We start from the raw sequence: 23,541 nt of genomic DNA on the forward strand, positions 1-23,541 counted from the left end.
TTTGTGTTCATCACATTGCTCTGTATGGAAGCAACTGTAGTAAAAAGATAAAAAAGAAAATTTTAAAGTGGAGCTTCATCCAAATACAATGAAGAAAGCAAAAAAGAATATGCCCACATTTTCATTCCTATAGGCATGCCATTTCCAAATTAACCTTCTGATAGTAACAAGAAAAATAGAAGTGGTAAAACTCTAACCTGATAATCTATACAAAAAAGGAGAAAATCTACCTCAGAAACTCACTACACGGTGCAATATAATTCAAGTGGTGAAAGGGTACAAATTTATCCAGAACTGCCATACTATCTGGCTGTACAGTACAGTCTCTTGAGTAATTATATTAAACACATTACTACAAAATATACCAAGAAGTAGAGAATCATACTATATTTGTGAACTGCAAATAACAAAACAAAACAGAGGTCCAAGGGGGCTAAAGTCCAAGCTGTAATTTACCCACAAAGTGTACGGTGAAAGCAGTTACAATGTACAAAAATGTGACAAGTTATCCAGATGTTTTAAAAAAACAGAGCCTGTCCAAAGAACATCCAGTCTTATCCTGTAGTTTTCTGAGGAGCCTGTTACATAAGGTGAATTCCCCTCCTGCTGATAAGCTGCAACTTGCCGACGACGACACCCATAATTTCTTACAGGGCGAGTCTATTTGGCATTACCGATAACCCGAGAGCTCCCTATTACATTCACTGGTCTGAAAACAACTCATAACCCAACTGTTCTTCCAAGTCCTTTACAAGTTTTTCAAGCTTTCTATCAAAGGAAAGTTGGAATGTATTGCTTCTTGTCGTCAACAGGCATTTCAAAAAGAGGGTAATTAACCAAAATCAAGAGTTCTTTGGTCGAGTTAGTAACAGGCTTCCCCTTTGTTCTAAATCCCTTCATAATCCCTTTTTTTCCAATTTTTCCAGTATGGCCTGGATTTTACAAACTGCCTCTTTCCTGGCCTGCCGGACGGAGTCCTGGCCCCCAGTTTCAACTGAATCCAGTTCCAGAAGTTCCTTGGTTAGCATCTCTTCCAGAAGCCAGTAGGCTTTGTCTGTCTTTTTTCCTACGAACTCTTCTACTTCTTGCTCAAGATACTGGACCTTCTCCAGCACATGTATGATTTTTTTAATGCTTGGGGGAGTCCCTTCATCTGAAGATAAACACTCTTCAGCAAGATGATTACCCTGGTCTTGAGTGCTGGGATGTTCGTGGGTGGCACTGCCGTACAGATGAGGCTCAGCACTATACTGGACCTGGGAATCCAAAAGCTCCGAACTGTCATCGTTCACTGATCCCGAGGACTCGTACTGATGGACACCGCAAGCAAAGTTGTGCTGGCTCATGCCTTGATCTGCTTGGCTGTAGGTGTAGGAGGAGTCCTTGGAATGGGAGAGCAGAGAGGGGAGAAAAGCTGTTTTAATGGGAATCCAGCAGCCTCAGATCTGTTAGCCCCCATCTTCCGCCTGACCAGGAAGGTACCTGAAAAGATTCCCCACCAATAAAACTGGACAGCCCTCTTTAATCATTTGAGGAAAATACAGGTCTGAAAAGATAAAAGGCAGAGAATTCCTCAGTATACAGGCTGGAATCCACCCTGAGGTAGGTCATCATCATGAACACCTCATAATCTACCTTTATCACCTCACAATCTGACCAGTGACTTAATAAATGGGAATTAGATAGTCTGTTCCCCTTGAGAGAGAAAACCTGAAGACAAATCTTAAAAAGGAACCTGGCCACAAGCAAATGATGTTCACGTATACAGTTTAATAAAACTATAATATTTCTCATTGGTTTTGTCTTCTGTCTGGAGATGGAGGTAACAAAATCTAATTTTTGATTTTAACATTCGGACAGTATTACAACTAATAAGAAAATGAGCACTTTCCTGTCTTTTAAAAGAAAGGAAATGAACCTAAAACTGCTCTAAAATAGAGTCTATTTTAAAAAAGAAAAAAAGGGGGGAGGGGAACTGGGCCACATAAAGTTGCAGTTGGTGGCCAGCGGCTTTTTGAAACTAGCCCCCCACTGAACACAGGCCAATGCAGAGAAACCCCATACTGTGCTCTCCTGATTTCACCCAGACATTAAAAGAACAATGTTCACAGGTCTCCTACCTTAGGCTGTGGGGGTGGCGGTGAAGGAGGTGACTGAGGAGAGCCACTGCTAGGCCACGATGAAGTGCTCTCATTCATGTAGAGACTCCCCGGTGGTCCTGAGGGCGCAGCTGAAGGCCAGGGGTACCGGGTTCCCATTCCATAAGCACCTGGAGGCGCCCAAGAGTCCTCCTGGGGTCGTACGGGTGGTCCTGGTTGTGGAACACTACGATTACCATCCCCATAAGGGTAATGGGGTACGCTCATTCCAGGGTTCTGGGTTGAGAGGAAGGAAATATCCTGGTCATTGCTAAAAAAACACTTGAAGAAGTCATGAAAATATTCCAGTGTAAACAGATCCTGAGCTGCCTCTTCTCCGCTTACCAGACAGAGTATACTTCAGCTGCTACAGGATTAAACTGGAGCATTTCTAAACAGTTGCAAATAACTTCTCCAAGCCTACAAAAGCTTGGTTCCAAAGATATCAGGGGCAGGTGTGGTGACCGTCAAGCTCAGACGGAATAGGGCCTAAACTTTAACAGCTGAAGCACAGCATACAACTCCCCGGGAAGTGAACAGAGAGTCCTAAAATATTTAAAAATATAAACCTAACCTCTTGAAGCGAACAGAGAAATAAACTTGGTACCATTTATTAATAGTTAAAAACTAAGAAGGCAACAAAAGAGTGCTCACCTGTGAAGCGGGATATCCTGGAACCTGCCCCCTAAGAGGGGGCGCTTCAGTCTGGCAGTCCTGCTGGGGGTACATCCAACGGGAGACTGGGCTTGGGCTGTTGCCTGGTGAACGGTAAGTGCTTGGAACCTCTGTGGAGTAATTGGTCTGAGCATACCCAGGTGTGTAATAGGCCCCAGGGTAGGAAGCAGTATTTGTCCCCGGGCCAGTGGGGTATGGTGGGCCATAGCCCCCATTCGTATAAGAATTCAAACTCTGGAAAAAGCAAAGTTGGGAGAAAAGAGATAAATGAGTACAAGAGCCGAAATGCCATCACTTTGAGAACTTTGGGAAGAAAGGAGATGAGTAACTAATGAAAATATCAACTACCTAAGCAACCCTTGAGAGGTGTTCTTATAATTGTATACAAATATTAAGCTCAGATTATCACTTTAGAGTCTGTGTCATAACAATGGGAAGGTATACTGTGATGAAAGATGAAGTAATGGCCTTAGAGCAGCGCTTTTCAACCATTTTCATAAGAACACCTGACAGTTACACCTAACGGGAGGGAGCTTGTCCCCACACACTGGAAAGGGGGCTCTGGGAAACCTGGGAGAATGGCTGAAGAAAGAAGAAAAGGACCCTGACGCAGCAGAAACAAAAAAGACCACAGAGATAGACTGAGCCCTGCCATAGGCTCTGTGTTTACTCCCTACTTTTTCAAGCAGGAAAATGGAAACCATGAACTTTTTCTGCACGGTTGTTGTAAAAATTAAATGAGATGACATACATAAAGTGTTCAGTACAGCGTCTGGCACATAGTATGCTCAAAAACTGATAATTTTTATAATACTATTGTTGTTAGCATAATTGTGGCAAGGCCAGGAAATGAACCCGATCTGACTCCAAGCCTGTATTTTTTGTACTGTCTCACTCTGCTTCCCAAATTACAGCAGACAGAGACAAATTCCTCACATACTGCTTCCTGCAGTTTTACATCACCTATCCAGACTATTATTGATACCTAGAATCCTCAGTTTAGTAATCCAAATAAGACTAAAGCTAAACTTTAAATGATTACCTTCAGGTTTTCCATTAATTTCTACTCTACTTTGTTAAGATGGTAAAAATGAAATCAACTTTTCCTGGACTCATCCTTCTAAAACTAGATAGTCTTTCCCATTTTAGGTAGAAGAATAAGAAAAGAAGCTTGTGATAATAAAACAGACTTATTGTGGTGATCATTTGATAATGTATACAAATATCGAATCATTATGTTATACATCTGAAATGAATGCTAAATGTCAGTTATACTTCAATTAAAAGAGTAGAATCCTGATACCTTCTACTGTTGTTAATGACTAAAGAAAATGAAATTTAAATCTGATTCCAAATCTACCACATCAAAAAAAGGGACAGGGACTTCCCTGGCGGTCCCATGGTTAAGCCTCACATTCCCAACTCAGGGGGCATGGATTCGATCCCTGGTGGGGGAACTAAGACCACCCATGCTGCAGGGCACACTCCCCCCCCAAAAAAAAATAAAGTCCCTTATACAACATACACAGCTGAAGAAGATTTAAAAAAGAAAAGTGACTTTTTGTACTGCTATTCAACTTCTAGAAATCCTTCCTAAGGAAATTATTCAACTAGAAAAAAAGTTATAAGCATGGATTTGTTCATCAGAGCATGATTCACCATCACGCACTATCGAAAACAACCTAAACGTCCTGTACTGATGGAATGATTAAGTCAGTTATAGGCTATTCATTGAAGGAATTTTATTCTGTCTTAAAATTCACTGTAGAATTGACCAGACATCTATCGACATTAAAGAATTATTTTTTAGTGTTTATTTTTTTAAGTGTTAATAATGGCATTGTGGTAATGTTTTAAAAATGTCCCTGTATATTAAAGACACATACTTAAGTATTTACAAGAGAAATAATGTGATATTTGGAATTTTCTTCAAAAACACATTAAGGACATGGATGAAACATGAGGGTCATGTACTGATGATACTTGCTGAAGCTGAGTAAGGGGTCTAGGGAGGTCACTGTGTTATCCCATTACTTTATTTCCCAAGTATTTAGTAATAAAGTTGTATTATTTTTATAGAAAAAAAGTTATGCCATTGAAAATGTCACAAAATCCCAAGTATGTCTAGAAACTGGTGGGCTGCACAGAACATAGCTACTTCCATCTAGTACAATTTTTTCATTAAGGGAAATTTGTATTTAAAGACAGCAAGCTGGGATTTGAAACCTGTCAGCTGATATGGCAACAGATTAATTCTTATAGTGGATCAGTTTCAGATTTTAACAAAATCTTTGACAGTCATTGAATTTCTGTAGAAGTCTCATTCTGGATTTCAGAAGAAATCAAGAGACTGGAGCTCTTAAAACTCAAAACATATTCCAAGTGCTGCTTTTGTTTCAGAGGTAAGTGTAAATATGACTCAGCATTTGAAAGTCAAAATACTGTCACACCATATGGTGTCTCACTGCAAGCTGAAGATTATCCAGGAGGAAATACTTCTTCCAAAAGGTGGTTTTACAATTGATAGATTGCTTATAGACGCAGAATCCAAAGGGGAGAAAAGTGGCCAGGTCTCTCACCCAGAAAGTGATCCACTGTTAATGGATTCCCTTCCCATTCGGCACATATGACTATCAAGCAGCAGACCCGATCCAAGTGGGAAAATTACTCTTCCATTAGCAACACCACGATTGCTCCTGTTGTTATCTTGAAAAACATGGAAAGCTTCGCCACAAAAGGACTCCAAGTCTTCATAATGATCAGCAGTCAACATCACCTTGAGTTTCTGCTGACACTCGCTTTTGGAATTGCCCAGTTTATCATCCTCCACTGGTCATTTCCTCAAGCAGCATCTCTACTTACAGAACTGGTCCAATTTTTGTCTCATAGGAGCTCCAAACCACGGTACTTAATAAGCTGTATTTGACAACCCAGTTCTCCTTTCAATCAAGTGAAAAGGTATCACAGGTTCTGACCAAAGTCCTTTCGTATCATGATTTCTCAATTTAGAACATTTAGAACGAAGAGGACTTCAGTTGTCTTTCGTTGAGCATTTCTATTCCCAAGCACTTGGTGTTCTGTGGTGAAATCTTCCAGAAGTCAGAAGGATTATCTTATCAGAAAATCAATGTGAAAACATCCATCTTTCATCCTTTAGATATGTGGCAAAGCAGCTTTAGAAAAACAAGTTGCATTTGTGACCAATGAGAGGATTTTAAACAAACAATAACAGAAAAAAAACCACCACAGGGACTTCCTTACTGGCCCAGTGGTTAAGACTCTGCTTTGGCACAGAGTTTGATCCCCAGTCAGGCAAACAAACCAAAACCCCCACCACAATCATTACTAGAAAACCTGTGTGTTTATCATACTTATCCTAAGTACCCTCTGGGTCAACAGATCAGAGCTACAACATGCATGGTTACAACAACCAGAGTCAGAAGAACATGTATCAGCCTTGCAATCATTACAGACCGTGACTAAGCATGAGCTAATGATCACAGTTCAGAGATGCTTCAGAGTTTTTAAATCCTCTGAAGAGTAGGTTGGCAGCAAAGAAAATAAAGGAGTTTGTGGCTCTCTAGTAATTTGGCTATATTAAATAAAGATGTACATACCCAGACCCACCAATTCCACACACTAGGGAAATGCTTGTCTTGTATGTTGTATAACAGAAAAGGAAAAAACAATGTTGAGTTAAAAAAAAAAAAAGCAAGCTGCAAGAGAAGGCCAGGATGAAACCACTTACATCAAGTTTAAAAACTTGGTAAGGTTTTAAAATAAAATGTTTTAAAAATGTTAAATTGTACTATAAAAATGCATATACAAGTAGTAAAAGCACACAAACATATATGAAACATAACTATAACTTCAGCTTCAATCCCTGATTAGGGAATCAAGATCCTGAAAGCCATGTGCCATCATACACAAAAACTTTTTTTAAATGGGCAGAGGATCTGAATAGACATTTTCCCAAAGAAGACATACAAGATGGCCAGCAGGTACCTGAAAAGGTGCTCAACATCCCTAATCACTGGGAAAATGCAAATCAAAACCACAGTGATACACCACCTCACACCTATTAGCACGGCTTTTCTCAAAAAGACAATAAGCACTGGATAAGGATGCTGAGAAAAGGAAACCCTTGTGCAGTGTTGATGGGAAGGTAAACTGGTTCAGCCACTGTGGAAAACAGTATGGAGATGCCTCAAAAAACTAAAATCAGAACTACCATATGATCCAGCGATTCCATTTCTGGGAATATGTTTGTTCAAAGGGAACAAAAACATCAACTGAAAAAGTTATCTGTACCCCCATGTTCACTGCAGCATTATTTAAATAGCCAAGACACAGAAACACCCTAATGTCCAGCAGCAGATGAATGAATGAAGAAAAAGTGAGACAGATATATACACACACAATGGAGTATTAGTGAAGCAAAAAAACAAGGAAATCTTGCCATTGGGGCAACACGGATGGACCTTGAAGGCGTTAAGTTAAAAGTGATACACAGACAAATACTATGTGATCTCATTTATACGTAAAATCTAAAAAACAAACGAACAAACAAAAAAAGCCAATTCACAGATACAGACAACAGACTGGTGGTTCCAGAGGTGGAGCAGCTGGTTGGTGGTCAAAAGGTACAAACTTCCAGTTATAAAATAAATAAACCACAGAATGCAATGTGTACTCTAGTAACTAGAGTTAGATATTGCATTGTACAATTAAAAACTGACTGACAGAGTTTATCTCAAAAGTTTTCATCTGATCCGGGAAGATCCCACAGGCCACAGAGCAACAAAGCCCCTGCACCACAACTACCGAGCCCGTGCTCCAGAGCCCAGAAACCACAACTACGGAAGCCCTCGCAGCCTAGAGCTTGTTCATTGCAACAGAAACCAATGAACAGAGCTTGTTCACTGCAATGAGAAGCCCACCTGCCACACACAACTAGAGAATAGCCCCCGCTCTCCGCAATTAGAGAAAGCCTGCATAGCAATGAAGACCCGGCTGCAGCCAAAAACAATACATTAAAAACTTCTTTCATCACAAGAAAACAAAACTTTGTAACTATGTATGGTGACAGATGATAACTAGACTTATGTGGCGAACATTTTGGAAAGTATACAAATACTGAATCTTTACATTATATACCTGAAACTAATATAACTGTTATATGTCAATTATAGCTCCACAAAATAACAAATTTTTAGAAATAGGTACATTTTGTGTTTGTTGTTTCCAGGTCCTGAGAAATAATCTATCATGCGTCAAGCCACCTCTGCTTTAGGTAGTATCTGCCTAGATATTTCCCTACCTCTGCATTAAAAACGTTAAAATGATTAAGATAGACTCCATTACATAACAAAACCCCACACATCTTTACTATAAAATCTCCACAGGTTCTGAAAATAAATCAGATCATTAAGAGAAAATTCAGAAAGTCTATCAATTTCAGATCATACCTGGCTTTGCATTTCCGGTCTTATAGGGTATGTACTTGGGTAAGGAGCCCGAGGTCGGGCAGCAGAATTCCAATAGTTAGAATTGTAACTAGGATATGGTGGCTGCTCCTAAGGGAAAAAAGGAAAGTAAATTCACTTTTACTAACATCCTTACATCATTCTGAAAAGCTGATAAAGAGGCAGGTGTAAGCATGGTAAAAGTCAGGAGACAAAAAGCAATGGGACCCCACTCTAAAATCACTCGTTATTAAAACTGATGCAGATATATGGTAAACTGCGTGTCCGAGAACAAAGCAGTTATTAACTATTCTTGTGTGTTATGCCAAGTATATTCAATAACAAATGATATATCTACTATGTCCAGACAATTAGCAAAACCGGAGACATTCAATTCCTTTACCCCTCTCCAATCCCTAACCCATCACTACTAATTTAATGAGTGCAGCCCAATTAGTTCTCTGCCATTGTTAAGAGTAGTATTTACTTATCTCAACAGCTTTGCAACTTGAAGTTAATATTTTACTATTAAGTGAAAAGTGAAGTTGCTCAGTGTGGCCAACTCTTTGAGACCCCATGGACCAGGCTCTGCCGTCCATGGGATTCTCCAGGCAAGAGTATTGGAGTGGGTTGCCATTTCCTTCTCCAGGGGGTCTTCCCAACCCAGGGATAGAAACCAGGTCTCCTGCATTGCAGGCAGACGCTTTTACCTTCTGAGCCATCAGGGAAGTCTTTTACTATTAAACTTTACTTCAAATGCAAATGTCTTCAATACTCAACTTCTTTGCCTGCCACACCCTTAGTTTTTTTTACATTCTTCTACTTTCTGCTATGGCTAAGCTTTCTTCTGGCAGCCCACAGCTAACTCAGTATCAGGAAATTAGGTAGAATAATTACCACTCCAAGGAGAAGATCTAGCTATGATATTAATTTCTACAGCTTTCACTCCAATCATTTGCATAAGCCAATATATTCTGATAAGAGACAAGATCAACTCAAAACTTCTCAGGCTATTTTAAATTATGCACTTTTTACCCCATAAATTTAGGTATTTTACTTTAAGCTTTATAGTTTAATTTTAAGCTTAAATAGGATCTTTAAATCTTCAAATACGGTCTCACAAAGAAATTCACTGGCAGTTGTAGTCACTGAGAATTTAATTATCACCATCTGAGCTTAACTGCACTACTTACCAGTTTCATAACACTTTTGTTTTCAAAGCACGCAGTTATCCCGCATGACATTATACAAGCTGGGCAAGTAGCATCTCCTTTACATAACAGAGCAATATAGAAACGAGCAAACTTCACATCCTAACCACAGGATTTCTCAATCACGCAAACTCCCCTGATTAATAACTACCCTTCCTTCCCCCCAGTTAAGTGGCATTTGACTAATTAATTGTTTCTACCAAGAATTTGAATCTTAATTAAAAAGAAGTGAGAAGACAAGAGTTGAAGCTGACTCACCCCAGCAGTGGTGAACCGACACGTAAATCCCCAGAACTTCTTTGGTTTCTGTCCTTTCCTACTGCTTCTCCAAAGCCCCCATTTTTACTGCCTCTCTACCTTCCCTCTCCTCACTCCTTACTTACTCAGCTTTCCAACACCTTCATCACTTACCACTCTCCCTCAGATGTACTTACCCTGCAAAAACCAGTTACCCACTGACTTCCCATCTGTACTTCCCCTAAGTGGAAGAGAAACACAAGCTCTCTGGTTTCACACGCAGACACTCAGCGCAGCCTGACAACCATACCACCCTTCCTCGGTATGTTCATCCCACTCTGCGCAACAACTACTAACATTTCACCTTCTTGTCCCCACAGATCTCCAGTATCCTCTGATGATGACACCCTTCACTCATCAACTGGTAACTCTACAGCATCTTTCACACACACACACAAAGCAGCAATCACACAGAAACTGTCTTCCCACTGTCACGCGGGTTATGCTCCTCGGTTTTCGTCTCATCACAACAAAGATCTGGAGTGACGCTACTTTCTGAAGTTAGCAATCTGTACCTGTCTTCTCAAAACGTGTGAATGAATTGTCTTTGGCCTTGTTAAAAGGCCAAATCCTTCCTGATAGCTCTGGACCACATAACTTCTTACCATCTACAGAACTTTCACAAATCATCTACTTCTCCTAGTAGAGCAGATTGCCTCTCTTAAAATACCAACTTGCCCTCAACACTGCTGCTGCTGCTGCTAAGTCACTTCAGTCGTGTCCACTACCCTGAACAAATATTAAAACCTATTTTAAACTACTATAATTAACAGTGTGACAAGTGATTGGGTGTCTAATGAACAATAACTTGATTAACAATAACCTGATAGTTGCTGAAGATGAGTGATGGATATCTGAGAATTTTATTACACAGTTTCTCTACTTTCACAAAATGAAATGTGTCACGAGTTTCCAAAACAAAAAGTTAAAAATCAAAGCTATGGAGCAGAAGGTAGACTTCCCTTAAATACATCCTGTTTTGTACATCTGACTTTAGAATAATTATGAACATTTTACATAATTATGAGAGATAATGAAGTATTTTTAAATCCCTGAAAGGAAGCAAAATAAACACTAAAGCACAGTAATCTGACCAACATTGCAACTGAGGCAAACAGTCTGTTGCTGCTGCTGCTAAGTCGCTTCAGTCGTGTCCGACTCTGTGCGACCCCACAGACAGCAGCCCACCACGCTCCCCCGTCCCTGGGATTCTCCAGGCAAGAACACTGGAGTGGGTTGCCATTTCCTTCTCCAATGCAGGAAAGTGAAAAATGAAAGTGAAGTTGCTCAGTCATGTCTGACTCTTAGAGACCCCATGGACTGCAGTCCACCAGGCTCCTCCGTCCATGGGATTTTCCAGGCAAGAGTACTGGAGTGGGGTGCCATTGCCTTCTCCGAAAGTCTATAGACTCCCCCAAAGGAATGTTTCAGTAAGCATATTAATAATCACCAACATTGTTGGTACTGCTAATGAATGACTACACTGGTGTGATTGGAAATCAGTATTTTCACAATGGGAGATGAGGGATAATGAAATCAGGAGGCTTCCCAGGAGGCTCCGTGATAAAACATCCGCTTGCAACTCAAGAGATGCAGGAGGCGCGGGTTCAGTCCCTGGGTTTGGAAAGATCTCCTGGAGGAGGGAACGGCAACCCACTCCAGTATTCTTTTCTGAAAACTCCCATGGACAGAGAAGTCTGGCGCGCTACTACAGCCCATAGGGTCACAAAGAATCGGACACGACTGAGCGACAGCGCACACACACGTTTCACTCATTTATTTCAACAAATGTGTCTGAGGACCCACGATTAACCAAGCACTGCACTGTGCAGAGAAACATGGGAGGCCCCCACGGAGTTTACATGCCACAGAGGAGGCAGATAAACCATAACCAAATAATCAACAACAACAAAAAGAATAATGAATTAAAAACCCCACAGCCCTGGAATTCCCTGGCAGCCCTCACTTCCACTGCAGGGCACACAGGTTCCATCCCTGGCTGGGGAACAAAGATCCTGCAAGCCACCCAGCATGGCTAAACAAAAAACTGTATAGTCCTTAAATTTATGTGAAAATTTTAGTTTGAATTCAAACTGTATTTTATCCTTAAAAAAAAAAAAACCCTGACAAATTGATAACCACACATATACAAAAAAGTTAATTCAAGTAACTCTTGAACAATTTTCTGAAGGATATCCTTAATGGTATACCTTCTAAAGGTAAAGAAATGCAAAGAAATATTAAATTAATAACATGCTACCGGTAATCTTAGTGTTTTAAGTTTTCAACTATTTTGTGTGCATCATAGAATAAAGGAAATACATAAAGAGAACAGTGTTACTGAGAAGCAGTATCTTCACATGGAGAAGGGTAATATATTGACGAGAGAAAGATGAAGATGACTTGTGCGTGGCGAGCGTGAACTGGAGGAACAGGTATAAATTCACACGTTTTAAAAATGTAACTCAACCTTATACGCAAAACAGACAAATACGAGTAAGTGACATCACGCAGGTGTTAAACAAAGGACTGAGGAGTCAACACAAATTCTAATAACCCTTTCGCACCCCTGCCCTCCACCTTGAGACCAGCATATCCCATACAGGAGCTGTCATTTGAACCCAGCCGGGGACCTGAAGATGAGTCCCCACAGCAACCTCACAGAACACAAGCAGGTACATTCACGGTTGTAAGCTACAACTCGGAGCTGTTTTTTACTACAGGAAAAATCAACTGATGAGATAACTAAACATCAAGTTGGTAACATAACCATACAGAAAAAAGAATTATTTTTAATGACTTTTAAATCATATTACTTTGACTGTACATTCTCAGTGGAATATATTCCAAGGACCAGATGAACTGTAAAGAAACCTAAACTGCATGCATTATTTATCTCTTAGTCAAAATACTGGTACTACTACTGGTGTTAACAGCTTCATTGAGACATCATTTACTACCATACAATCTGCTCATTTAAACTGTGCAAGTCAATGGTTTTTAGTATATCCAGATATACGAAAGCAGTATATGTTATGATCATCACCACAATCAACTGCAGAATATTTCAAACCTCAAAAAGAAACTGTTCCCATCAGCTACACCCTCCTATCTGCCATTCCATAGCCCTGCACCACCACTACTCTGACTACAGATATGCCTACTCTGGGCACTCCATATAAGTAGTAGCATATATCATATAATACGTGATTTGCGGTATAAATTGTGACTGGCTTCTTCCACTTATGACTTAGGAAATTACAAGGGTTTCCAAGAGACCTACGCCAAAAACCTGGGGTAGAGATCAATACATACATATATTTTTTTTTATTATCTCACACAGCATAGAGTTGAATCTTTTTTTTAATCCAGTCTGACAATCCCTGTCTTTGATTGGATTGTCTAACCTATTTACAGTTGATGCTATTATTGATATAGTTGGATTTGCATCTGCCATTTTACTTTTTGTTTTCTATATCTCATATTTGGTTTTGTTCCTCTATTCTTCCTTTACTGCTTTTGCATCAAGTGAGTATTTTCTAATGCAGCTTTTTAATTTCTTTACTGAGTACATATAAATATTTGTGGAGCTGTTAAACTCCACAAATTTCCAGCTATTTCTCTACTATTTCAACAAGACGCTGGGATGTGAATTGTTCCACAAAGCGATCCAATCACATGTAGGTTCCTTGGAAGGGACACCTCCCAAAGTCTGTGTCTGAGATGTGTTGACTCCAAAGGGCTCCTCCCAGCTATCTCTTCCCCCAGTTCTCTCCAGCCGACTAGCTGGCCTACAGTTTAGTCTTTATCTGCAATGAATCTACCAATCTCCTCCCAAGTGCCTTTCACAACTACCACTCAATTTCTGAGAACATCCTCAGGCTTCAGCTTAGCCACATTCTGATGCAAATAAAGTCAGTTCCTTTGGAAAAACATTAGGACTACTGGTTTTACAGCTTCCGCCTCCAGAGAAAAATGTCTGAGCCACATTCTGCAGTTGGGTTGGGGACAAGGGTGTGCTTCTGTGAGAGTCACCCCCGCTGTAAGAGCTGAGCACCTGGAAGGGGGAAGACAGGAACCTCAGGCCTTCCCAGCTTGCCTCCAAGCCAGGGAAAGGGGAATCAGAGCCCCGGTGTCCTGCTCAAGGTAAAGCCCCCATTCCGCAGGGAGGGTCAGGATGGGGGTAGAAACACCACTACTAACCGTACTTGCCCGGTTTGTGGCCTCTGCACTTTAGCTGGGGGCGAGATGAGTAATGCTGACGCGCTGTTCTCCCAGGGTGGCTGGGACCTGGGGAGCCAGCAGCTTTGTTTTATGTGCCCTCCAGTCTGGAATGGAGTTTCCGTATCAGTGAGCTGGGGTGGGAGAGGTGGAGGATCCCACAGAATCTCACTACTCTTAGTGAGTTTGAGTACATTTTCTATCATAAATGTTTCTTCGTTTGCTAAATTCCCTGAGGCGATTTCCAGAGACTTTAATATGGTCCACGCTGCCATGCCCGAGTTGGAACTTGGCATTATTTTAAAGTTATTTTATATGTTGTTGCAAGATTGAATTAATACAAGTATTTGTAATTACCTTAATATTGTTAGAAACCAAGATTTCCATATAAAAGTAATAAATACAGTGCTCACTTCAGCAGTACTAAAATTGGAACGATAACAAAGATTATTATGGCCCCTGCACAAGGATGACATGCAAATTCGTGAAGCATTCCATATTTTTTGATAACACTGTATTGTAAATGATTAAAACTAGCTAATTAGCTAAGAGAATAGGACTTAAGTATTCTCATTTAAAAAAAGATAAATATGTGAGGTGCGATGGATGTGTTAATTCTTGATGGTGAGAATCCTTTCACAACATATACATATAGCAAATTATCATGTTGTGTGCTTTCAATATATTACAATTTCATGTGTTAACTGTACCTCAATAAAGCTGAAAAAAAAAATTAAAGTAATAAAAACAATCTAAGAAGAAAAATAATCTGACATTAAATTTAAATTAACACAAATATGAACTCATTTATTTTTGTTTTAAAATACTTAGTCACAACACTGAAAATCAACTATACATCAATATAAAAATCTTTTTAAGTGCTCATTTTGTGTAACTCTGTTCATTTAAAAGGTCTAGAAGCAATGACAACACAATAGCAATCAGTACACCTCACACCAAATGTAACTTCTGTACCAGTGATCTTAAAAACTACTGGCCCTCAGCAAGGAGATCAAACCAGTCAATCTTAAAGGAAATCAACCCTGAATTTTCATTGGAAGGATTGACACCGAAGCTGAAGCTCCAATACTTTGGCCACCGAACACAAGGAGCCGACTCACTGGAAGAGACCCTGATGCCAGTGGGAAAGACTGAAAAAAAAGAAGGGGGCGGCAGAGGATGAGATGGTTGGATGGCATCACCAACTCAATGAACATGAATCTGAGCAAGCTCCGGGAGACGGTGAAGGACAGGGAAGCCTGGAGGGCAACAGTCAGTGGGGTCACAATGAGTCGGATACGACTGACGAACAACAACTGGCCCTCAGCTCCAAACCCAGCATTCTGTAGCTGGCTCTGAGACGCAGGATCAGGAGTCTGCAGACGCTTCTGTCGCTTGTTTACTATTCGATTCTGCCAACAGGGGCACCAGGTGAGAGGAGGGGAGAACGGACTTGATCCTTCCTGTGTGCTCGCCTGCCTCCTGTTCCTGCTACTGCCAGGCCAGCAAAGCCCGTCAACCCGCAGGCAGCGTCGGCCAGCAGCCGTCTCCAGGCTCCTCTGGTTTCCTGAGAGCTCCCACGGAAGTACCAGTGCCAATGCCTCCTTGGTTCCAGTGACACAGGTCATTCTTCCAAGTCTCCAGGTTCTATTAATTCCACAATCTCTCCCTCTTTATTCCCCAGCCCCAGGGACTGAGGTTGTTCCCTGCCATAACTATCTTCTGAGTTACCTCCATATTCTCTTTGTACCTTTTCAGATCTCCAACACCCATTTAACTAATTTACTAAATCAAATTCTCTCTTATAAAGGAATGAGTGTAGGTTCTATTTTCCTATCTGGATCCTGACACATACAGCTTCTAAATAAAACTTTCTAATTAAAACAAAAACAAAACAAAATTCAAGTTTTCTTAACAGAATGGCTGAGTATAACATTTGGGACAGGCTATATAAGAAGCCTGGCAAATCTTGTACCAGAAATCAAAGAAGCAGTCAAAAATCAATGGGCCATGTCAAAAGAACTTTGAAGCCAAGAGCAGGGGAGGGGTCTCCCATTGGCTTAATATAAGATCATTTAAGCAATGAAAGGAGAAGGCAATGGCAAGCCACTCCAGTACTATTGCCTAGAAAATCCCATGGATGGAGGAGCCTGCCCCTGGTAGGCTGCAGTCCGTGGGGTCGCTAAGGGTCGGACACGACTGAGTGACTTCACTTTCACTTTTCACTTTCACACATTGGAGAAGGAAATGGCAACCCACTCCAGTGTTCTTGCCTGGAGAATCCCAGGGACGGGGGAGCCTGGTGGGCTTCCGTCTATGGGGTCACACAGAGTCGGACACGACTGAAGTGACTTAGCAGCAGCAGCAGCAGCAAGCAATGAAAAGAATGGCTGCCACTGATTTTTGAACACATTCAAAATACTGAACATATACGTGTAGACATAGCTACATGTTATGTAAATGAGCTCATAAAAATTTTTAAAAATAACACAGTTCTTTTTCGGTAATTTTAATGCGGTTTAGAGATGAATAAATACTCTTCCATTTTATCCTCAGAGTCCTTTTTTTTAAAAGGTGGATAAATTTTTATACCTTGATTGTGATAGTGCTTATATAATCATATGCATTTGTCAAAATTCACAGAACTATACCTTAAAAGCCATCCTCATTAGTATAGTGGTGAGGATCCCCGCCTGTCACGCAGGAGACGGGGGTTTGATTCCCCGACAGGAAAGCAACACACCCTTTCAGGATTTCCCTGGTGGCTCAGACAGCAAAGCGTCTTATAACATGTAAATACATTACACTTTTTATATGAAAAAATAATGTCCTCAGTGAAGCAGTAAAAATTATTATTTGTATTAAGTCTTAATTAAAAAGACTGCCTTTGCTTTTTTCCCCCCTTTTTGGATAAAATGGAACAAATCTAAAAATATTGCCAGTAACAAAGTCTGCAGCTCAACGCCTTCCTAACATGACACTAATTCTATTGAAATAGCATTTGGTTTCACAGGAAGCTGGCTGAAGCTGTTCTAAAACCAAGTTGCCAATTTTAATCATGTGCCCAAGTCTTCCCAAACTTTTTATGTGCTGTCTAAAACTAGCCAAAGGTGATGTTAAAAGATGATATAAACAAATATGATAAAAGGTTTTTACAAGTGAGACTATTATGAATTAAAGTTCTTGTGACAAAGGAAATTTTATTAAAATAATGCAAGTTTATTTTCTTCTCTTTTGAAAAGAAATACCTAAATCTCAGGTGAAGGTTGAAGTCAACTCCCTTCATATTTATCGGAGAACTCTCTAGTCCCATAAGAAGTGGATATATGGTTAACTTTACAAAGTGACTTGCCACCATGCCTCCAAAAAACATCTCCAGCCCAGACAAATCAAACAGCAGAGGAATCTGAGTAGTGCTGGTTTTACTTAAGATCCATTTACAAATTTGTTTATATTCTTTTCACAAGAATTAGACAAAAATTATTAGAAAGTTTCCAAGTGACTTCCCAAGCGGCTCAGTGGTAAAGAATCCACTTGCACTGGAAGGACTGATGCAAAGAGTTGGACATGACTGAGCATCCACATACAGATGTTAGAAAAATACATTATAAATTATTTTTAGAGCGATCTATTCCAAAAATCACTAAAAAGCACTTTCTGCTCCTGTATTGGCCCCTCATCACAAATCTCAGCTTTACCCTCACGTGGGTCTCTGCTGTGCTTCCCTACACAGACTCCCTTTTCCCTAGCACCTGCCTCAAACATTCACCATGTTGAGTTCCCAGCTATCCCATCCCACTTCCTTTACCCTCAGAAAGCCCCCTGCTTCATCAACCAAGACCTGGAACTCCTGCAATACCCTCCCCTCCCAAGAGTTTCATTCCCCCTTCTCTAGGTCTAAGGACGTTTCTCGGGTCGTCCTCATTTCTTACTCCACCTCTCCCCAAGCCACATTCCATCCTTCTATTAGTGTCTTTTCTCACAATCTACTAGCTTTCTCTCTCCTCTGCTGACAAACATTCTCAAGCCACTGAGTCCTAAAAATGCTTCCCTCAACCCTAGTTCCCAGTCAAGTGGCCACTTTCTCATTTACTAACAGTTTACACTAGTTGTCTTCCCAATCCCCCGATCATTCCTTTCATATTAAAGTCCAACCACTAAAATCAACAATACCTTAACTACCAATCCAAATGCTTCTCTTCAGTTCTCAGGTCACTAACCTGCAAAGCAGCGGTGGTCTATACCACATGACACCCTGCTTTTCCTCCTATCCAAGTATTCTCACTCATTGTCTTCTGGGTTTTCTCTCTCTGCCACCCTCCAAGAGCTCAAAGCTCTCCCCTGGCAGCATAACCCAATCAGGTAATTCACCCATGTTTCCACGTGGTGACTTTCCAATCACTGTCTCCATCCCCTGACCCCCTGCTGAGACCCACATCTATTGCTCTGTTCCCACAGACTACAACTCCTCAATGTCACAGACTGTAAAATTGGACATCAGAAAACAAAAACAGAAAATCTCAGACATCTCATGCATCCAGAGCTTGGTAACCACCATCACAAACTGGCTTCCAGCAGAAATGAAATAAAGGTGGGACTTCCCTGGTGGTCCAGTGGTTAAGAATCCGCCTTGTAATGCAGGGGAAGGGGGTTCCATCCCTGGCTGTGGAATTAAGATCTCATATCCACACCACAAAGATGATGCCACATGACGCAACAAAGATCTCACGTGCCCCAACTAAGACCTGAGGCAGCCAAACAAATCAACATCGTTTTTTAAAAAGGAATGATCCCTAGTTCTTTGGTACAAAACTAAACCACATCTTCCCATAAAAACCTTTTCCTTTTCCTTGTTAATCCTAGGAAATACTAAAAATTCAGAATCCTTCTGTTTCTCCTGCAGTCCTCACTTCCAGTTGATACACACCTTTGGAAAAGGCTTTTGAATCTATCTAACTCATTTTGAAACACATCCAAAAAATAAGATAGGAAGACATGGTAAATATAATAAATGCTAATAAAATCCAGGTAGTGGGTACGTGGGTCTTCACGTACAATTTCAACTTTTCTATGTTTGAAAATGTTTATAATAAAATGTTGAGAAAGAAACCTATCTACATTCAGACATTGTTCAAACACATGCCGTTTTCTCTTCTGACCTAACTTGGTAGCCTAACCTGAGCTGTCTCCCCAAACCCTCCCGTTGTAACCATCCTGCAAGATGACTCCCAGTGGGCCCTGCCTTCTGGACGCACATCTGAATGTAGATGCGGCCCACACTGTCCCAGGGTCAGTCTCTGTGACTAGTAATATACGGCGTAAGTGAAGGCGTATCACTTCCAAGATGAGGTTATAAGAGGCTGCGGCTTCCCGCTTCCGTCTATCTCAGCACTCTCTCAGGTGACTTGTTCTGGGGGAACATGTGAATCACCCAGCTGCTGCTGTTCAGTCACTCAGCACGTCCAACTCTTCGCAAGCCCACGACTGCAGCACACCCGGCTCCTCTGTCCTTCACTACCTCCCGGAGCGTGCTCAAACTCATGTCCATTGTGTTGATGATGCCACCCAACCATCTCATCCTCTGGAGTTTCAGCTTCTGCATCAGTCCTTCCAGTGAATATTCAGGGTTGATTTCCTTCAGGATTGACTGGTTGGATCTCCTTGCTGTCCAAGGGACTCTCAAGAGTCTTTTCCAGCACCTCAGTTTGAAAGCATCAATTCTTCGGTGCTCAGCCTTCTTTATGGTTCAGCTCTCACTTCTGTATGTGACTACCTGAAAAACCACAGCTGTGACTAGACAAACCTCTGTCGGCAAAGTGATGTCTTGTTAAAAGCTTTGGGCAGGGCCTGAAATACAGCATTTCCAACAAGCTCCTAGATGATGTATGTGCTGCAAGCTTAGGAATCAAACTACAGCGCTGCAAGTATAGCTAACAAGGTAAAAAAAGGAAAGAAAACAGTAAGAGGTTCTCCCTTTTTCCCCTGCCATATTTAAATACATTAATATGCAGTCAAGCCTTTGTAGTGGTTCAGAGCAACCTCATCTCAATATGTTCAATTCCGTTGCACAACGCTTCTCAAACATGATACGCATATGAATCACCTGAGGATCTTATTAATCTGCAGCAGCAGTAAGTATGGAGGAGGAAAGAGTCTGCACTATCAGCCCCCTAGCGAAGCCGAAGCTTCTGGTCCATGGTCCACAGTTTTAGAGTAAGGCTTTAAAGGGCTCCTATACCTTTTTTAAGTCTGACATGTTTGACTATACAAAAATGCAAAACATACGTCAAAAACCACAAAAAAGTCAAAAGACAAGCCACAAATTTAGAAAAGATATTTGCAGTATATAGGACATCACGTTTATCTTTTGTATTAGTTTCCTACTGCTGCCTAAGAAATTATCATCCGATACTTTTTGAGTTTCAGAAATATCCGCCTGCCTCTTGAAATGATTTACAAATGCCCATTCCACATTCCAGCTTTATCCTCCATCCCTCCAGCACCATCACCCACCTGTGTGAACACCCATACTCCACCATACCTAACAACTCCCTGCATGACACTGAGATCTTAACTTCTTTAACCTTAAAAAAAAAAAAGTCATGTCCAAGTCTTTTGTGACCCCACGGACTGTAGCCCACTAGGCTCTTCTGTCCATGGGATTTCCCAGGCAAGAACACTGGAGTGGGTTGCCATTTCCTTCTCCAGGGGATTTTCCCGACTCAGGGATCGAAACTGCGTCTCTTGTATGCTAGGCGGATTCTTTACTGCTGAGCCACCTAGGAAGTCCTCTCTAACCCTAACCAAAAACAAAACATATTTTTGTTTTGATACCACAGCAAGTCCAGGCAGTCTTCAGCTCAGCGGGCCTCCCCTCTATCCTTTCAAGTGAGCCTCAGTCTGGTTTGCCTACTTACAGGCCAAGTATTTCATCACGCTACTCCGTCATGGGATCAAAATCCCACGGCTCCTTATTCCAGATTTAGACAGAGAAATTATGGACCTTTCTTAACAACTAACCTCTCACTACATGTTTTTTCTCATACAATTTTTTAAAGATATAACATAAAATTCACCCTTTTAAAGTGTCCAATTCATGGTTCTAATATACTCAGACTTGTGTGCCAATTATCGTCATTAAATTCAGAATATTTTCATCATCCCCAAAGGAAACCCCATACCCTTATCTATCTTCCTCAATGTCCCCAGGTCCACAGCCCCTGGAAACAACAAATTTTTCTACAGATTTCTATATCCTGGAATTTTTCAAAAAATGGAATCATACAATATTTGGTCTTTGAGTCTTCATCCATGTAGCATATTTTCAACGTTCATCCATTTGCAGAATGTCTCAGTACTTCATTACTTTCTACGGCTAAATAATTTCATTGTATAAGTACACTGTGCTGTGCTGAGTCCTTCAATCCTGTCTGACTCTTTGCGATCCTATGGGCTGTAGCCCACCAGGCTCCTCTGTCCATGGGGATTCTCCAAGCAAGAATACTAGAGTGAGTTGCCATTCCCTCCAGGGGTATGAATATACTATATTTTATCAATTCTTCAGCTGATGAGCATTTGGGATATTTCCCTTTTGGGGCTATTATAAATAACGTTGCTATGAACATGTGTGTACAGGTTCTTACGTGGACATGTTTTCAGCATATATATATCTAGCAGCAGGCTGGCTAACAGTACACTTAACCTTTTTCAGTTCAGTTCAGTTCAGTTCAGTCGCTCAGTCGTGTCCGACTCTCCGCGACCCCATGAATCACAGCACGCCAGGCCTCCCTGTCCATCACCAACTCCCGGAGTACACTCAAACTCATGTCCACAGAGTCGGTGATGCCATCCAGCCATCTCATTCTCCGTCGTCCCCTTCTCCTCCCGCCCCCAACCTTTCCCAGCATCAGAGTCTTTTCCAGTGAGTCAACTCGTCGCATGAGGTGGCCAAAGTATTGGAGTTTCAGCTTTACCATCAGTCCCTCCAATGAACATCCAGGATTGATCTCCTTTAGAATGGACTGGTTGGATCTCCTTGCAGTATAAGGGACTCTCAAGAGTCTTCTCCAACACCACAGTTCTTAGGAACTGCCAAAACGTTTTCCAAAACAATTTTACATTTCCACCAGCAATGTCTGCGAATTTCATTATTACATTTCGACCAATGAGAATGTTATAATTCCTGAAGACAAGAAGAGGTGTGCCCTCACCATAGAACCGTAATCGTCTACGAAGAATATTGCATTAACAAAACAGAAGTATATTTCCGGCACGACGACACAGAATAAAATGTCAGAGGTCTGAATATATTGAGCAAGTCAGTTAACCTTTCACGGTCAGCAGTTCTTCCATCGTAAAACAGGGACGCTGTGATGACATTTACGTTTCAGTCACCGTTAAGATTACATACAACCCACCGATAGGTGCTTTCCAACACTGATGATGATCGGTGATTCAATGCCGGGCAACGCTTTAGGGGCAAAGGGCTAAATGCCCAGAGTCCTCCCTTTCCTTCGCTTTCCTTCCCAGCGGGAGGGAGCTGCAGCCACCTCCCTCCTCGGAGAGAGGCGGCCCCCACGAACCACGCAGGATAAATTGTTAGGATTGGAAAAGCAAAGCCAGGTCACTCCAGCTCAACCTCGTCCCCCAGACGAGAGATTCGCAGCCTGCTACTTAGCTTAGCAGGTTCAGCGCAGGATCTTTTTTTTTTTTTCCTGGTAAGAAGACATTTATTACGGCTGAAGCAAGAGAGGAGGGGCAGAGAAAACACAAGCATGTACCCCCACCCACGATCCTAGTCTCCTGTCTCTCCAAAGCCGTATTAGGAAAACGCACGAAGCCCAATTCATTACGAACTCTTGGGAGCTGCATCAATCCCAATGGCCCTCGCCCCCCAACACTCCCCTATCGGACCCCCCCACCCCAGCCGGGGGGCCGGTGGCGCAAAGCTCACCTGGTGGCCTCCGCCAGCACGACCCGGCTCTGACCAGGCGCCTCCAGACGCGTAGTAGCCGTCGCCTCCTCCGCCTTCCCCCGGCCAGGTGGTCTCCGCCGGGCCGCCCCCGCGCCCCCGCCAGGAAATGGGAGGCTGCGGAGGCTCGGGGCGCGGGGGGTAGATGGGCGGAGGCGGGTGCACCGGCACATCTCCGCCCCCGGGCCCGTAGTAGCGGCCATAAGACGGGCCGTCACTGGGGCCGTAGCCCGAGCGCCTCAAGGCCGACATGGGCTCTGCAGCCCCCAGGCTCTTCCCGCCCCCCGGCCCCCGCGGCCGGCCCACCGCGCAGGCGCCGGCGCGGGAGCGCGAATGGACCGCAGCGAAAGGGGGTCGGCCTGCAACAGCCAATCCTAGGCCGGATCCCGCCCTCCCTCCGCTTCCGCGTCCTGAGAGGCCGAGGGCGGCTGTCCGCGACCCTGGGGTCTAGGAGGCAGGGGAACGGGCGTTCCTTGAAAGGGAGAACACACCTCCGCACTGCCCGTGCAGCCTAGACTCCTCTCCCCCTTCTCGTCAGGGATAAGGAAAGGGTTTCCCGGGGC

General features: G+C 42.2%; 1 protein-coding gene and 1 pseudogene across 2 annotated transcripts; one reads left to right on the plus strand and one right to left on the minus strand.

Moving 5' to 3' along the window:
• Positions 1 to 372: 372 nt before the first annotated feature.
• Positions 373 to 23,386, minus strand: BAG4 (BAG cochaperone 4). Of its 2 annotated transcripts, XM_055416596.2 has the most exons (5): positions 22,961 to 23,386; positions 8,282 to 8,389; positions 2,793 to 3,047; positions 2,121 to 2,375; positions 373 to 1,382 (listed from the first exon to the last, which is right to left on the minus strand). In XM_055416596.2, exons 1-5 carry the CDS (start codon positions 23,228 to 23,230, stop codon positions 897 to 899), a joined length of 1,374 nt encoding a protein of 457 aa, XP_055272571.1. In that variant the 5' UTR covers positions 23,231 to 23,386; the 3' UTR covers positions 373 to 896. The 2 variants fall into 2 exon arrangements, with proteins under 2 accessions (XP_055272571.1, XP_055272572.1); XM_055416597.2 differs by lacking the exon at positions 8,282 to 8,389.
• Positions 14,413 to 14,511, plus strand: LOC129549478 (U6 spliceosomal RNA; annotated as a pseudogene).
• Positions 23,387 to 23,541: the final 155 nt, after the last annotated feature.

The sequence above is a fragment of the Moschus berezovskii genome, chromosome 26 (genome assembly GCF_049115385.1).
Source record: "Moschus berezovskii isolate FMDL1 chromosome 26, NW_MosBer_1.0, whole genome shotgun sequence".
NCBI lineage: Eukaryota > Metazoa > Chordata > Mammalia > Artiodactyla > Moschidae > Moschus > Moschus berezovskii.

What these genes read in the sequence shown, in the direction of transcription:
- BAG4 (XM_055416596.2), bottom strand. Translation starts at nt 23,230, where the DNA reads ATGTCGGCCTTGAGGCGCTCGGGCTACGGCCCCAGTGACGGCCCGTCT. An exon ending in GTGCTGGCGGAGGCCACCAG is followed by an intron (nt 8,390 to 22,960) that starts GTGAGCTTTGCG and finishes TTTTTCCCTTAG; the next exon opens with GAGCAGCCACCATATCCTAG. An exon ending in CAGGATATCCCGCTTCACAG is followed by an intron (nt 2,376 to 2,792) that starts GTGAGCACTCTT and finishes CTCTCAACCCAG; the next exon opens with AACCCTGGAATGAGCGTACC.